This window comes from Mytilus californianus, unplaced genomic scaffold (genome assembly GCF_021869535.1).
Source record: "Mytilus californianus isolate M0D057914Y unplaced genomic scaffold, xbMytCali1.0.p SCAF_8, whole genome shotgun sequence".
Taxonomy (NCBI): domain Eukaryota; kingdom Metazoa; phylum Mollusca; class Bivalvia; order Mytilida; family Mytilidae; genus Mytilus; species Mytilus californianus.
The window spans coordinates 93,780,008-93,796,452 of NW_026262734.1; the positions used below are offsets into that span (position 1 = coordinate 93,780,008).

The 16,445-nt window shown below is 33.9% G+C and overlaps 1 protein-coding gene across 1 annotated transcript in view; it reads right to left on the reverse strand.

Moving 5' to 3' along the window:
- Positions 1–7,243: 7,243 nt before the first annotated feature.
- The window catches only part of LOC127713097 (protein unc-93 homolog A-like), a 47,331-nt gene continuing 38,129 nt past the window's right edge, over positions 7,244–16,445 (reverse strand). The window contains exons 3-4 of the mRNA XM_052219725.1: positions 10,683–10,953; positions 7,244–7,864 (exon numbers count right to left, since the gene is read on the reverse strand). Of these exons, the coding sequence (XP_052075685.1) occupies positions 7,635–7,864; positions 10,683–10,953 (501 nt within the window). The 3' untranslated portion in view covers positions 7,244–7,634. The remainder of the gene's footprint in view (positions 7,865–10,682; positions 10,954–16,445) is intronic.

The window sequence follows — 16,445 nt, forward strand, 5'->3', positions numbered from 1 at the left end:
TTTGAGACAGATTGATTATTATGTGTTAGGCTGTTTATTTGAATAAAGAAAAATAATTGGTTTATTGCATTCTTTTAACAAATTCCAAATGTTTGTGTTTGTTTGAATCAAATTGTCAACTTAACCATTTAAGGGTAGATAACTCAAATAGTAAAATGTTTATAAGGAAATGATAGAGAAATTTTCATTTTTTACTTTTAGCAAGAAAACAAGGTCGGTGACACCATATTTTTTTTTTTCTTAAAGCATATTTTAAAACCTAGCTTCTCATATTTTATTTCAAAATTCCATCTCATAGATTTCTTTTTATTCACAAAAACGTGTTTTTTCATGAACAATCTATGCAAATTTTGGCAGTTTTGCACGACTTGTAGCTTGAAAAATAGCACGGTGACCCATACATTTTATTAACCCTTACTATGCCGTAAAGCCTATATTTAGGCTTTCTGTACTCCTTTCAAATGCCAACGGTCTTTATTTAGGCTTAGCAACGATTGCCTATGTCGTCTGTTTTGTAACAATACACATTACGTCACAGATGGGTAAGGACAATACATTGAGGCTCGACACGGGGTTTCAATGCAGGACGATTTCTGTTTATTGCAGGGGACAGACTTGCCATTGCTGTCGTCATATGTTTTTGACGTAATGCTAAAATATGACTTCATAATTGTAGACAGCATCGTAAACTGTAGACAACATCGTAAAATAATGGCCGCGTCTCATGAAAAATGTGACAGAAGCAAACAGGACAACTATTCATAACTATTCAAGTAATGTAGAGGAGGGGTTTAAATAATAAAAAAAAGATACAATGTATTCTTACTTTGATTAAATGAAGACTCGTGTGGTTTTCAAAACTATAGCCTAATAAAAAGTGAGGTCACGGAGATATTTATCAAGCTACAGCTTTTGCAATTTTTTTTTAAATAATCGGAATAATACAATAAAACAAATAACTACAATTATCTTCAGTTAGATGAAAAGTCTTATAAATGAATTGCATTCCTCATTTAAAATACATATTATTTCATTAAAGATCTAGACCGATTGTTTTCTAGTATTTTACAATCCGAGATGGCGGAAGATACCAGATATCTACTTTTAAATTTTATATCTTCAAATTTAACACCCTCCAAACACATTGATACCCGTATTTTTCAATCAAAGAAAAATTAAAATGGGTCTCTAAATATTTGGCGAGTTATTTATTGACAGGATGAGAGAAATCCTGAAAGTCCGCAATCGCAGTCCATCAAACTGTTTTATCATGGTGATTCATGTTAATTGCATGATAAATGTTCAATAGAATTATTCTACCACGGTTTAAACTAAATGTTGTACGTGTCGTGTATTCGGAATAATTTACTTCAACTTCTGCCGGGTCAATCTTACTTTCAAAATGTTCATACTGTGAATCCGATGACCAACTGTTGAAACTAACGAACTTTTAAGAGATCACAGATTTGCATAAAATAATCGTTCTTTATGAATGTCCACAAGAGATAAAAATTAGAAGATGTGGTATGACTATCAATTACCCATAAATGCAACAACTCCCCACAAGAAACCAAATGACGTAGAAGTAAGCAACTAAAGGTCACCGTTTGGCCTTCAATAATGAGCATAACCCATACCGTGAAATGACAAATGCAAACAATTCAAACGAGAAATCTAACGGCCGGATTTATGCACAAAACAATAGACGACAAAAAAAAATATAATAAACAGCAACAAACGCCAACCACTCAATTGCATGTAGGCTCCTGAATTAGGTCAGGCAAATATAGAATGAAAAGGGGTTAAACATGTTTGTGGGTACCAACCCTCCTCTAACCTGTGACAGTGGTGTATTAACATCACACCATAAGAAAAAAATTATAAATATCACTTGGTTTAAACCGTAGTTATTATTGGAAAATTGTAACCCTGCAGTTACTGTAGTACAATTTTACATAAAATTCAAATATGGGATTCGGAAAAGTTGAAAAAACTTTTATAATATAAAAAAGAAGATGTGGTATGATTGCCAATGAGACAACTCTTCACAAGAGACCAAATGACACAGAAATTAACAACTATAGGTCACCGTACGGCCTTCAACAATGAACAAAGCCCATACCGCATATATTAGTCAGCTATAAAAGGCCCCGAAATGACAAATGTAAAACAATTCAAACGAGAAAACTAACGGTCTAATTTATGTACAAATAAATTAACGAAAAACAAATATGTTAAACAGCAACAAACGACAACCACTGAATTACAGGCTCCTGACTTGGGACAGGCACATACATACAGAATGTGGCGAGGTTAAACATGTTAGCGGGATTTTATAAATCTGTCTCCCGTATCACTTGAAAAGAGATCGATACCAAGCACAAAAACGACTATCAAAAACACAAAAGGTATATACATGAGAGTATTCGCACGCCGGTACAGAAAGCTAATACATTAATAGGTTGAATTGGCATGCTCAATAAATGTTCGATTTTCAATATTTAAGTTTAAATGATATACTTTTACAAGGTTAAATTTGAAAACATTTCAAATCATAAATATCATAAATGTATCGCTTGAAATTACTACGGAACCCCTCAAATACGTAGGACTCGCATTTCATCTGCTGCGCTTCGGATCAAAATCTTAAAAACCCCAAAATACTTGATGTTCTGTGCACACCTCCATCTGTGCCCCTCTCCGTGACGTTCCTTCATTGTGGACGTCATAGGCGGTACAGCTGTTTTTCGTATACCCAAAATATGCCGTGGCAAAGTATTGAATCAGTGTGGCAGTGAAAGGGTTAAAATGTACATTTTGGCAAAGTATCCGAAAATTCTATCTGAGGAAATATATACCAATGATCATCCTTAACAAAGCCAAGTGAAGCATTGTTTTGATATGAGAATTGGAAACGCTTCTTTTCAGAGCATCTTAAGACAGATTTGGAACTTTTGGTTTTCAAAGCTTCAACTTCGTCTTTTTCTTGGCCTTCCTTTAACTTATAGCTGTTTTGATTTGATCGCTTCTGATCAGTCTTGTGGAGACGAAACGGGCGTCTTTGGGTAATAAATTACAGGCCGGATAGATCCATAATTAGTTATCAATTGACAAGGATTCTAATATGACGTTCTTCAAACGCTTTGAGTACACACTCGTGGTAAAATATGAATATATTGTTTGGGCTGTTCCGATCATACTCCCACGTCATATGTTTTTTTTATGAATGAGCTACCCGACGTCATTGAACGATGACGTAAGAATATTAGCATTTTACGGGAAAATGCACGATTGTGAAACAGAGTCACCAAAACAAGGAAACATAAACAAACGATGATAAAATGTGTTATAAGCCATTTATTTTACATATAAGTAAAATTATCATTTAAATTCATCCAAACCTATCTAAATACGTTATTTTAAATAGTTTAAATATGTCGCTAGTTCAGTTTGCTCCGTTCTTTTACGTCAATATAATAGTGTGTCATTGTATATTTGCCTTCACCTAGAGCGCTTCGGTCCAAAAGAATATCGCTCGTGGTAAAATATTTAGCATAAAGGGCCAACCCGTGGTAAAATCAGTATAGATTCAAGCCCCCATGAATTATTTCTTAATTTATATATGGTTTTTATCATAAGGTAGAACGTTCTCAGATTCTCGATTAAATAGATAATAGCAACTTTCGGTTATTTTTGTTGTTGCAATTTTTTCTCTCGAAAAATTACAATTTAACGAAGTCTGAAAAGACACCCTGGAGGGTAAAACAAAATTTACAAAACTTAAAGAGTTATTATCCGATTTGTATTTTTTTTATTCCTAAAACAAAGAACAAAGATTTAATTACATATTTTCTTTAACATGTTTAAGTGAAATGATATCAATTATTGTAAAGACTTATTAAAGATATCAATAAAAAATAGCTAACATAATGTTAATGTTCTAAATCGCCATGTTAATTATAAAGTGTATTTAGAAATATTGAACTAGCTATTTTTAATATCTGTTTCATATACCAATGAGTTCGTACGTTGTGTTATATCTGTTTTTTAGTCACTTCAACATGTGAATATTCCGTACACGCATATTCCTATTCTAAAATCACTTCAATCTCATACAGTTCAGATGATGAGAATGAAATATTTGAATGAAAACAATAGGTCAGTCCAAACCGGAATACGACAATGTGGTATGACAGAGTAGGTATCTCCAGCTATGCATGCACATATCCTCAACACCTGTCCCATAGTATAGAATACTTGTTATATTTGGATTTTATTCCGAAAAACCTTTATCTTTTTGTTAGAAGAGAGACAACTCTAATGTGTTTGTACGTTTATGTTGATCCCTACGTACGTATAACGTACTAGTCGTAATGTCGGTACTAACGTATAATCTATTCCATACGTTCCATGGGTGTATTTTTTCCTTGGAAAGTGTATATGTCAATGAAAGAGCAACCAAACTACACAAACAAACCAAACGAGTTGTGTGGTGAAAGAACTTGAGGGCTTGACATTTAGAAACAGACGATTATATGTTGTAGAAGAGCTGCTTTCTTGAGCAACGTATCCCCTATTATTAAACAGGGTGTGATCTAATGTGTTTTATATTAAAAGATCTACTATTCTGCGACTCTTTTCACAAAAAATCTTACGACTAAAATTGATCGTAAGTTATACTGAAATGTGTATGACTTACGAGTATTTTTACTCTTAAGATTTTTTGTGAAAAGAGCCGCTGACGCTTTTTTGTGTCGCGTTGCAATCTGCGTGCAGTTTAAGACAGGGTTATCGATAATAACGACCCCGTCAGATCACATGTGACAAGTACCACATACATCCCAAACTCCGTAAAATGATCGTTTCCGTTCTCCAACTATTTTCCTTTAAGAGTACTCGAATGCAGCAGTACTGGTATGCGGATCGGAGCTGGAACTGCCGGGGAGTTTTCATAAACCCTAGCAAATATATGGAACCAAAACTTTTAATCAATAAGATTGAGTATTGTAAAGAATTTGGCATACTTTCATCGATAATAATTGATTGCCTCTCTCTAATACCAGAATAGCTTTTACAATGTACAATGATAAAATCGAATGAATGTCTATTGAACGCATTGATATTCATCCATAGAAATTGTTTATTTAATTTTGTTCTTTAAAATTCTCGTTATTAGAATTGGAATCGTATTCAAGGAAATTCTGGTTTCTATCAAATCCAATGTTATTCAATCATTTATTTCACGTAAAGCCATGATTAAGTAAACAAAACATATTTGTTCTTTGTATTCAAGAATTTCATTACGAAATCAATGACACTTGAATGTCCAAGATAATGATATTAACATGATGTTTAGTTATATGATTTTGAAAAGTATGATACTTACTTCCCCGTGAACTGTCAATTTGTAATTTGCCAATGTGATACTTTAGTTGGAAATTTCCAGTTCATGATTTTTTTTTATTTTAGCTAAAACTGAGTTTGCAATATCCTCTAGCAAATTTGACTTGAATTGTTTGGGCTGTTGTGTCTAGCTATAGGCGCTTTCGGTTTTAATGGTTTCGACCGTTTATTCATTTTGGCTTTCCACACTTTGTCACAAGTGTGGAAAATTGAGCAGAGTCATCATTTTGTTTCTTTTATTTTTAAGTTATATTGTCTGAATGAAAGAGCAACAAAAACTACAAAACATTAGGGAGAGAATAACATCACCAGAGATACCACGTGCATGTACATAACAGACGCGAGTTTCGTCTACATAATAAACCATGTGAAACAGCTACAGTACTCATCACGTGTTGTCGAATAATATTGCTTGGGAACGCTCCGAGATCAAACGCTTGGTAAACCTTTGATGTCTAAAATGTTAATAATTTATTAATATTTAAAAAAATTGGATTTGAGCTTTCCTGATGAAAAGCTCTTCGGACTCACAAAACTAATAAAGTGTTATTTTCATTTATAATGCTAACTAAAAGGGCTTTTATAGAATAGTTACAACTATTGTTATTTTAATGATATTTTCGACCTTTATTTATCATAGTTACATAATTTACAAACTCAAAAACGCGCGTCTGGCGGACAAATTTCCAACCCTGGTATATAATGAGTTTATTTACAACCACTGGGTCGATGCCACTGCTGGTGGAGTTTTTTTCCCCGTGGGTATCCCCATTCCAGTAGTCAGCACTTCTGTGTTGACATGAATTATCATTGATATGGTTATAGTGATAAATTAACTGTTTAAAAAAAAAAAAAAAAATCGAAATACTATGATTTTCTACCCCAGCAATACATTACCTTAGCTGTTTTTGGCAATTTTTTTTAGGAATTTTGGGTCCTCAATGCTCTTCAAACTTTTTGATTCGAGCGTCACTGATGAGTCTTTTGTAGACGAAACGCGAGTCTGGCGTACTGGCTTACAAAATATCAATCCTGGTATCGATGATGAGTTTCAGATTAAAATTGTGCCCCATGTTTTGTAGTTGTATCATATTTTGTGCCTCATATTTTGTGGTTGTATCATAGTTTGTGCCTCCTGTTTTGTGATTGAATCATAGTTTGTGCCCCATGTTTTGTGGTTGAATCATAGTTTGTGCCCATGTTTTGTGGTTGAATCATAGTTTGTGCCCCATGTTTTGAGGTTGAATCATAGTTTGTGCCCCTTGTTTTGTGGTTGAATCATAGTTTGTGCCCCATGTTTTGTGGTTGAATCATAGTTTGTGCCTCCTGTTTTGTGATTGAATCATAGTTTGTGCCCCATGTTTTGTGGTTGAATCATAGTTTGTGCCCATGTTTTGTGGTTGAATCATAGTTTGTGCCCCATGTTTTGAGGTTGAATCATAGTTTGTGCCCCTTGTTTTGTGGTTGAATCAAAGTTTGTGCCCCATGTTTTGTGATTGTATCATAGTTTGTGCCCCATGTTTTGTGGTTGTATCATAGTTTGTGCCCCATGTTTTGTGGTTGTATCATAGTTTGTGCCCCATGTTTTGTGATTGTATTATGGCTGTTATAAATAGATGTGTTCCTCCTAATTACAACACTGCTGGTTGTATTTCAACTACTGGCTTCTCCATCTTAAACCATTCCAAGCAAAAATGTTGTTACAATATTATGTATACACTACATGTCGAGTGTTCCTATACCTCAATAAGTCAAGCTTTAAATGATACATTGTGTGATTAATCACCCGTTCTTTAAATTATGCAATTGTGCTAGAATCTAAAATGTTGCAATTCCCTTCGGCAATGTTAACAATATAGATTTTTGCAATACTGCATATGCCATTCTTGATTTTATGTTGTCAAACGTTTTGTAATTTTTGGATTTTCAAAAATTTAGTCTCGAGAAAACTGATGAAGGATAATGATAATCTAAAACCATGTGTCGAGCACACAAAAATTATTTAAATTTTTTACAACCTCTAATCAGAAGAAATCGTGGTTGACTCTCCGTCCTTTCAATAACCAGTATGTCGGTATTGTTTTCATTGTCTGGAATCATCTATACACGAAGGTAAATTGTTTACAAAACTGTAGTTCCAATATTTTTTTTAGTTCTGATTTCATTACAATAAAGATATTTAATATAGCATCAATATAATGCAAATTTAAGGTACAAAGTTAGCTAAACTGTTATAACGCAACAATATCTTTTATATGTTGACTTTGTAACTGGACTTTCATTTCGATGACGCAGTAGCATATTAGTCCTATAATTAATACAACGGCTAAAATTAATACTTTGGTTTCAACACACAGGAAGTAACTGTATCCAAAAGCAATTGCACATCCGGTGGCATAGAACATCCGGTAGGAGGCAAACGCTGCTTCCTGTTTATGCATGAAAATTATTCCGAATAAAGCTGAAATAGAAAATAAAAATACTAAATTGGTTAGTTAGTGTGCAAACAACAGTATTAATAAAAAAAAACTAGGATTTGAACATCTTCCGAAAATATTGAGATTTAAAATATTTGAGCTTGTATTGGTGACTATTATACAAACTCAATTCTCCGCTAGATGCTCTTATTAATCTTAGCTTTAGTGCTTTCCAATTTGTCAACAACAAAAAAATAGACTGATCATTCGATGCAATTATTACTATACTATATAGTAAACCTAAATGCTTGCTTGGTTACCACAAACCAGGTCACGATGTGGGCTGAACAAAGTGTTTTAAATGTTGTCATCAATGTTAAATACATATTTATATTCATAGATGACACGCGCGAATTATATGATTATTTGTTTTTTTTATAATTATACAGACATGCTTTCGTAAATTTAAAATACTTTTTAATTTTCGAATTTAAGTGGCCATCAAAGTGTAATTCTCATATCTCCTCCTTTTATATATGAACTTTAGGAAGAACAGATCGTAAAAAAAGATACTGTATAGCACAAGTAGCTATGTTTATGTAGGGTAATAGAAAGTTGTAGCGCAAATAACCAGTCAATAGAAAGTTGTAGCGCAAATAACCAGTCAATTTATTTAAAAGAATATAAACAGACATTATCCTCATCATGAAAAATATTGCACAGTAACAAATTTTTTAAGGGTAATAATTTTATCATCAAACCACCTGATTCTTTTTGTTGTAGTGTTAAATAAAACTTAATGCATGACCTTAATTTACGCTTAATCAATTTTCTTCTTTTTTAATCTTTAAGCTGAGAATGTGATATTAGGTTTAGACTTTTATCGGAGTGGATTTATTAGGTTTCCTGCTAATGTTGATGATACTGTTTACATTAGACACTGAATGAAAGATTGAGATAACTATAGAAGTTCAGTCACCTACTTATATTGTTAGTATTAAGGAACCCTGATGAGATGGTAATGCTTCTACTCAATCTTATTTATTTAATAAAGTACGTTGCCCCTATACCATTCTGCAAAAGAGAGGCGAAAGATACTAAAGGGACATTCAAACTCATAAGTTAAAAAACAAACTGACAATGCCTTGGCAAAAAACGAAAAACCACAAACAGACAAACAACAGTACAAAAAACAAAACACAACATAGGAAACTAAAGACTGAGCAACACGAACTCCACCAAAACCGGGATGATCTCAGGTGCTCCGGAAGGGTAGGCTGATCCTGCTCCACTAGTGATACCCGTAGTGTTAAATTTAAGTTACATGAACTAGTGCCAACCAAACATAGTAATAAACAGACGACTTTGAGACTAAAGTCATCTCTTCGAAATATTTATGGACGTCAATATGATTTGGCTGTCCGTTAGGGAATACCTGTGTCACATATTCGTAGCAACAATTCCGTCTTCTTTTTTAATTGCAAATTCACCGAATTGGTACTTACGATGAACAACGTGCGGTACCTTAGATCACCCTCGATGTTTGTGGGGTTTGTGTTGCTAAGTCTTTAATTTTCTGTGTAGTGTTTCGTAAACAATTTCTTTTCGTTTTTTTTCGTTTTTCGGTTTTTGTCATAGTGTTTATCAGTCTATCGTAGACTTATGAATTTTTATTGTATCTTTGGTATCTTGCGTCTTATTTTTAGAATATCATTTAAGTTAGTACAAAAGTGAAGTATACTAACTTTTCCATAGAAATCAATTAATGATTATTTGGGTCAGATATATTTATTGTTTAATATCTTTACAATATCTTTTCGTATGGAAAAACCAAGAAATATTTCAGATAAACAATCTCCCTCATTAATATACGTTGTCCGATGTAAAATGGTAAAAAAGTTCAAATGAAGTGGATATATGGAATTATAGGCAATCGTACGGCCTTCAACAACGAGCCTGTCAAAACTGAGGTTGTGACTTCGAACCCCGCACGTGGCAGGTGCGCTCGCATCCAATCTTAATTGACAGAGGATTGTCAGTTTTCCTTCCGAAGGTCGGTGGTTCTCTCCAGGCACTCCGGCTTCCTCAACCAAAAAAAAAACTGACCCCCACGAAAAAGCCAATAGTGCTGAAAGTGGCATTTAACACCAATCAATCAATCAAACCTTTGAAGGACTGCTGTGTTTCTGTGTGTTTTACATATACCCTACATCTTCTTATATTTTTTTGCCGAATAGTCTTTTCTATTACACTCTATTGATAATTTGGTAGACTGTATTGCCATCGTGGGATATGGTATGATTGCCAATGTGACAATTATTCGCCAGAGACCAAAGGACAAGGTTGTAAGCAACAACAATTCTGTCAATGTCTGTTTTTTAATTGCCTCCTTTTGTTTATTGGGTTGCTGACCAATTTATTCATGTTTACCACTTTCTGCTTAAGGATGTTCGCTCCTCTAATTTGAAATAAAAAGCATTTTAAAAGACTGTTATAGATTGATAGTATATAAATAATGGAATGGAAAAAGCAGAAAAAATATACTAGGTCCGCGTCCTTGTTTTTGAGATATAAGCTAATGGAAATTTCGCGGGAAATGGTTTTCTCTAGATTTTTCATACATATAACAGTGGAACCTTTTTCCTTTCAAAAACTATGAAAAAATAACATTGATTTGATGAGATTTTCAAAAATGGCTCTCAAACTATATGTTATTAAATTATAAAAAGAAAAGGAGGGGTTAGCGGGCAATATGTTTAATATCACTACATGGATAAAACCAGAGGATTCCGAAATCTGACAAAAAGTCAAAAACAAGAGCAGCGAACATTCTTGATACAATTTTTGATAGCATTAACTTACTGTATGTTTGTGTTTGCCAGATAGCATCACACAATCCTAAACATGCTGCTACCACGAAAAAATTTGGAATATCTAGAGTAGACGGTTTCCATAACCATAATACTATCAGTAGACCAATATTAAACGTTGCGCCTGCGCTGATGAAAGCAAATCTTTTAATATGGCGACTGGCTATGCAACCAATCAAAATACAGCTAACAGAACTGACTGCACCAAAACATATCATAACAGGTCCAATGCTTGTTACTCCCAATGTGCAGGAAATGTATGCCTGAAATAAATAAAAGAGCAAATGTACTTAAAATTTTAAAACGCATATTTTAGTTATTACCAATGTTTCTTCTATTATGATATACAATGATTTTTATTTAGAACTAAATGTCATTTTCAAGATTAAAGTTAATCCGCGGTCAAATATAAAGAAAAGATGAAGTGGTATGGTTGCCAATGTGACAACTCTCCACCAGAGACCAGATGACGTAGAAGCTAACAAGTATACGTCATCGTACGGCCTTCAACAATGAGCAAAACCCATACCGCAGAGTGAGCTATAAAGATTATTAGTTTAAGATGATTTTTAGACATTGCAATGTTGGCTTTTGTGCTCCACATACAGTTTCGTGTGTCTGTAGTAATTTCTTTCACTGTTTCTTTTCAGCTTTTCATTTTGTTACTGTTTAACTTTTGCAGATCAATCATTTGGTTTGGAATATGTATCAATCAAAAGATTTTAGAGAATAGCGATTATATGCATTTGAATAAGTAATGTATGTGTAAATTGTGTAATGTAAAGCCATGTGCCTACATGTATATTATACGATAGCAAAATAATCAATAACTTATACATTTCATACATTAATAGATATTTGTAAAGCATCTGAAAATATAATTTTTGGCGGGAAAAATAGAACATGACTTTGTGCTTAATTGTCATATAAAAGCACATGAGAAATTAGAAAGCTTTGCAGAAAAAGATATGCTTTGATTATGTATAGGTTAAAACAAATATTTATTTATATTCCAAAAAATATATGCACTTGCAAGCAATAATAAGATTTTCAAAACTCTTAACCAGAAGAGTATTCGAGATTTAAATTTTTAACATCTGCGAATGTGGTTGTTACTGGGTACTTTAATCTTATAGACAGGGAAAAAGCGAGAGGCGTTCAATATATTAGTTGAAAACCAGAAAACCTGAGAAGCAACAATACTAATTTACACATGTACTACTAATTTACTCATGTACCACTAATTTACTCATGTACCACTAATTTACTCATGTACCACTAATTTACTCATGTACCACTAATTTACTCATGTACCACTAATTTACTCATGTACCACTAATTTACACATGTACCACTAAGTTACACATGTACCACTAATTTATCCTTTTTAAATAGTCCTTTATGACGAAGCAGTGTTCGTAATTTTGGCTGGTATTTGAGATGTAATAAATACAGAAGGTTTATTGCATTAATAGTACAAAATTAACTATTCTTAACAAGGTTGCATATCCCTAAGATTTAATTGCTTCAAGAATATCTAATGAGTACTATCATGGCCTTGATTAAACAATATCTGTGTTAATAAATATTGTATCCACTGAATAGAATACAGATTTTGTTAGATATGCCACACAATTTGGATATTATTATTTTTTATTTAAATGAATAATAGCAGGCAAGATATAAATGGTTTCAATGGAACTGTAACAGATATGGCAATACCTAGATTTATTAAAACGTCAAATGAAAAAAATGGAAAACTTTTCGTTATTCTTCAATTCAATAATTCATAGTTTTGTGGCTATGCTAATGGCATCTATCCCAATGAACATGGCTATGTCCAACCTCTGCTGAACGACTCAGTCGATGAGGGTATCATCAGCTCAGTAATCAGTAATTCGGTACAGACATGATTTGTAAAAACCTTTCTAAAATTGTCTGTTTATAACATGTATAAATTTTAAAATTATAAAGAAACTAAGGTTTTAACTCCCTCAGGTAAAGTTGACCTTAGATGAATTTGGCTATTTTTTTATGTCCTTTTTTGACATATAGCTCTTCAACTGTGTCTGTTCTTATACATCCCTCGGATTTCAAATATTTGGCTTTGAGCGTTCCTGATGAAGGTAAATCCAGAAAAGCGCTTCGAACGCATGAAATTAATAACGTGTTGTTTTCAATTTTTTTCTACATATCGTAGCTTCAACCCCGAAATCATGTTTTATTTCTATTGATCATGATCTCGTTTGTCTTTTAACTTACGGTTTTGGTCGCCAAATCTGATCATTAGCTTTATGATGTAAACAAATTTTAATTTTTGTTTCTCAATTTTGAAAAAAAAACAACATTAATTTGTTTTGTTCAATTTCAGAAAGTACTAAATCCTTTTACTTTAAATTGTCAGCTAAATTTGATCTTCAACATTGGACGTTATTGACCTTTAGTTTATTCAGTAAATATGTTTATCTTTTTTATGTTTGACCATCCCCATCTTTGTGTGTAGCGTATTCGTAATATGCCAATAAGATAATTGGTCTATGGGTTAACAGATACCGCGGAGACTAACCCCGTCAATAAGATAATTACTGTATGTGTTAAAAAAATAGCTGGTCATGTGTGAATAGTAAATAACTATCGATTGATGTAATAGACATTATCAACATTTCCTAATGTATTTAATGAATCAAATAAACAGTTTATACCATAATGCATTGTCATGCATTCCAGGTCACGTGGCTAGAGGAACAATGGCAACTATCATTACCAGTGAATGTTCATGGTCGTTAGAAATTTGTTATTCGGGCATATGCTGTTTTATGCTTGTATATTAAATTAAACATTTGTTCAATGTAATGAATTAAACGATTGAAACTTGAATACAAATAAGAAGATGTGGTATGATTGCCAATGGGACAACTCGTCATCAGAGACCAAATGACGTACAAATTAGCAACTATGTGTCACCGTACGGCCTTCAACAATGAGCAAAATCCATACCGCATAGCAAGTTATATTAGGCACTGAGATGAAAAGCGTAAACAATTCTAACGAGAAAACTAACGGCCTGATTTATGTACAAAATAATAAACGAAAAACAAAATACAGCAACAAACGACATGCAACTCGTTACTACCAATTACAGATATTGTTTACAAAAGACATTGAACGACAAGATGACAGCTGTTTTTCTCCATTTTTCCACTCTTAAAACAAATATTCAGTTAGCAATAATAGACCTGACCGTTATTTGAGTGTCTACAACGTGTGACATATTGATGCCATACATAGATTACTTTATCTTTGTTGCGTCAGACCTTTTCGCGTTTGACGTCAAAATTTTAAAGAAAGAGCTATGATATCATGCAATTGTTGCAAAAAGGCGATTATATTTTGTATGGAACCCTTTACTACTTTTTTTTATCACAGTCTGTTATTGTCAGTTATATGTTGTATTAATATATAGAATCTTTGGTAAGTAGAAGAAATATATTATGATACTAACATATTTTTAGTCCCTTAAATTCACAAATATCACAAAGTATTACAAATCTGTCAAATTTTCTAATACACCAGGGACCAGAAGACGTAGATGTAAGCAACTATTGGTGTTCGTATGAACTTCAACAATGATCAAAAATCATATCGTATAGTAAGCTAAAAAAAAAGAGGCCTCGGCATCAATCTGTCAGATATCAGTAATTAACATGTTCGAAAGTTCGAAGTCCAAACACGGTCACGGTTTGCCTTGTTTTGATATCTTTCAATCAATAGTTATGTTTGAACAATAATCTCATCCTAGAATGAAAAACTGGCAAGATGTCCTTTACAAAACTGTGGGTGTGTTTCAAGTATCTTTTTCGAAACGGCTGTTAAACCTTATTGTTCATTAAATACGCATGTTAGTTGTGGTCAAACATATCAAATACGACATGTAAACTGATGCCACAATGGAAAGTTTTGATAAATATGATTTGTTCATTTATCAATAACATTAACATATGCCGTATGCGCAAGGAAATAGTAGAGTACTGATGTTTAAGTCTTTTGAATATTGAAACCAAATAAATTTGTTGTTTTTAAATCCCATTTACTAAAAATTGAGCGAGTTCACAGGGTAAGCGTCTCCTGTTGTGTATTTATTGGTTGGTAAATGTATGGATCGGATTGTTATTCGTGTATATTAATATCTAAGACCGCCAAAACAAGTCTCTCGTTAGTAAAGACACAGATATTGTAAAATCGATCATCAAATTCATGATTTCAGAAGATCCTGATCATAATACATTGCTCACGAAGAAATGAGGCCCCTCATGGGGGTGTCCAAGTAATCACATCGCCTGATAACCAGACTGACAACGTAACGTTGGTGTTAGTCTAGACGTATGATAACTAGACTGACAACGTGACGTTGGTGTCAGTCTAGACGTAAGATAATCTGACTGACAACATAACGTTGGTTGGTGTCAGACTAGATATATGATAACCCGACTGAAGACGTAACGTTGGTGTTAGTCTAGACGTATGATAACCCGACTGACAACTTTACGTTCGTGTTAATTTAGACGTATGCTATCCCGACAGACAGCGTTACGTCGGTGTAAGTCTAGACGTATGATAACCCGACTGACAACGTAACGTTCGTGTTATTCTAGACGTATGATGTATCGACATACAGCGTAACGTTGGTGTTAGTTTAAACGTATGATAACACGACTGAAAGCAAAACGTTAGTGTTAGTCTAGGCGTATGATAATCCGATTGACAACTAACGTAGGTATTGGTCTAGACGTATGATAACCCGACTTACCACGTGACGTTGTTTGGTGTAGACTAGACGTATGATAACCCTACTGACAACGTTACGTTGATTTTATTCTATAGACGTATGCTAACCCGACTTTCAGCATAACGTTGATTGGTGTCTGACTAGACGTATGATAACCCGACTGAAACGTAACGTTGGTGTTAGTCTAGACGTATTATAACCCGACTGACAACGTAAGGTTTGTGTTAGTCTAGACGTATGATAACCCGACTGACAGCGTAACGTTGGTGTTAGTCTAGACATATGATAACCCCAATGACAGCGTAACGTTGGTGTTAGTCTAGACGTATGAAAACCCGACTGACAACGCAACGTTGGTGTGAGTCTAGACGTATGATAACCCGACTGACAGCGTAAGGTTTGTGTTAGTCTAGACGTATGATAACCCGACTGACAGCGTAAGGTTTGTGTTAGTCTAGACGTATGATAACCCGACTGACAGCGTAAGGTTTGTGTTAGTCTAGACGTATGATAACCCGACTGACAGCGTAACGTTGGTGTGAGTCTAGACATATGATAACCCGACTGACAACGTAACGTTGGTGTGAGTCTAGACGTATGATAACCCGACTGACAACGTAACGTTGGTGTCAGTCTAGACGTATGATAATCCGACTGACAACGTAACGTTGATTGGTTTCAGACTAGACGTATGATAACCCGACTGACAACGTAACGTTGATTGGTTTCAAACTAGACGTATGATAACCCGACTGACAACGTAACGTTGGTGTGAGTCGAGATGTATGATAACCCGACTGATAGCGTAACGTTGGTGTTAGTTAAGACGTACGATAACCTGACTGACAACGTAACGTTGATTGGTTTCAGACTAGACGTATGACAACCTGATTGACAACGTAACGTTGGTTGGTATTAGTCTAGACGTATGATATCCCGACTGACAACGTAACTTATGTGTCAGTCTAG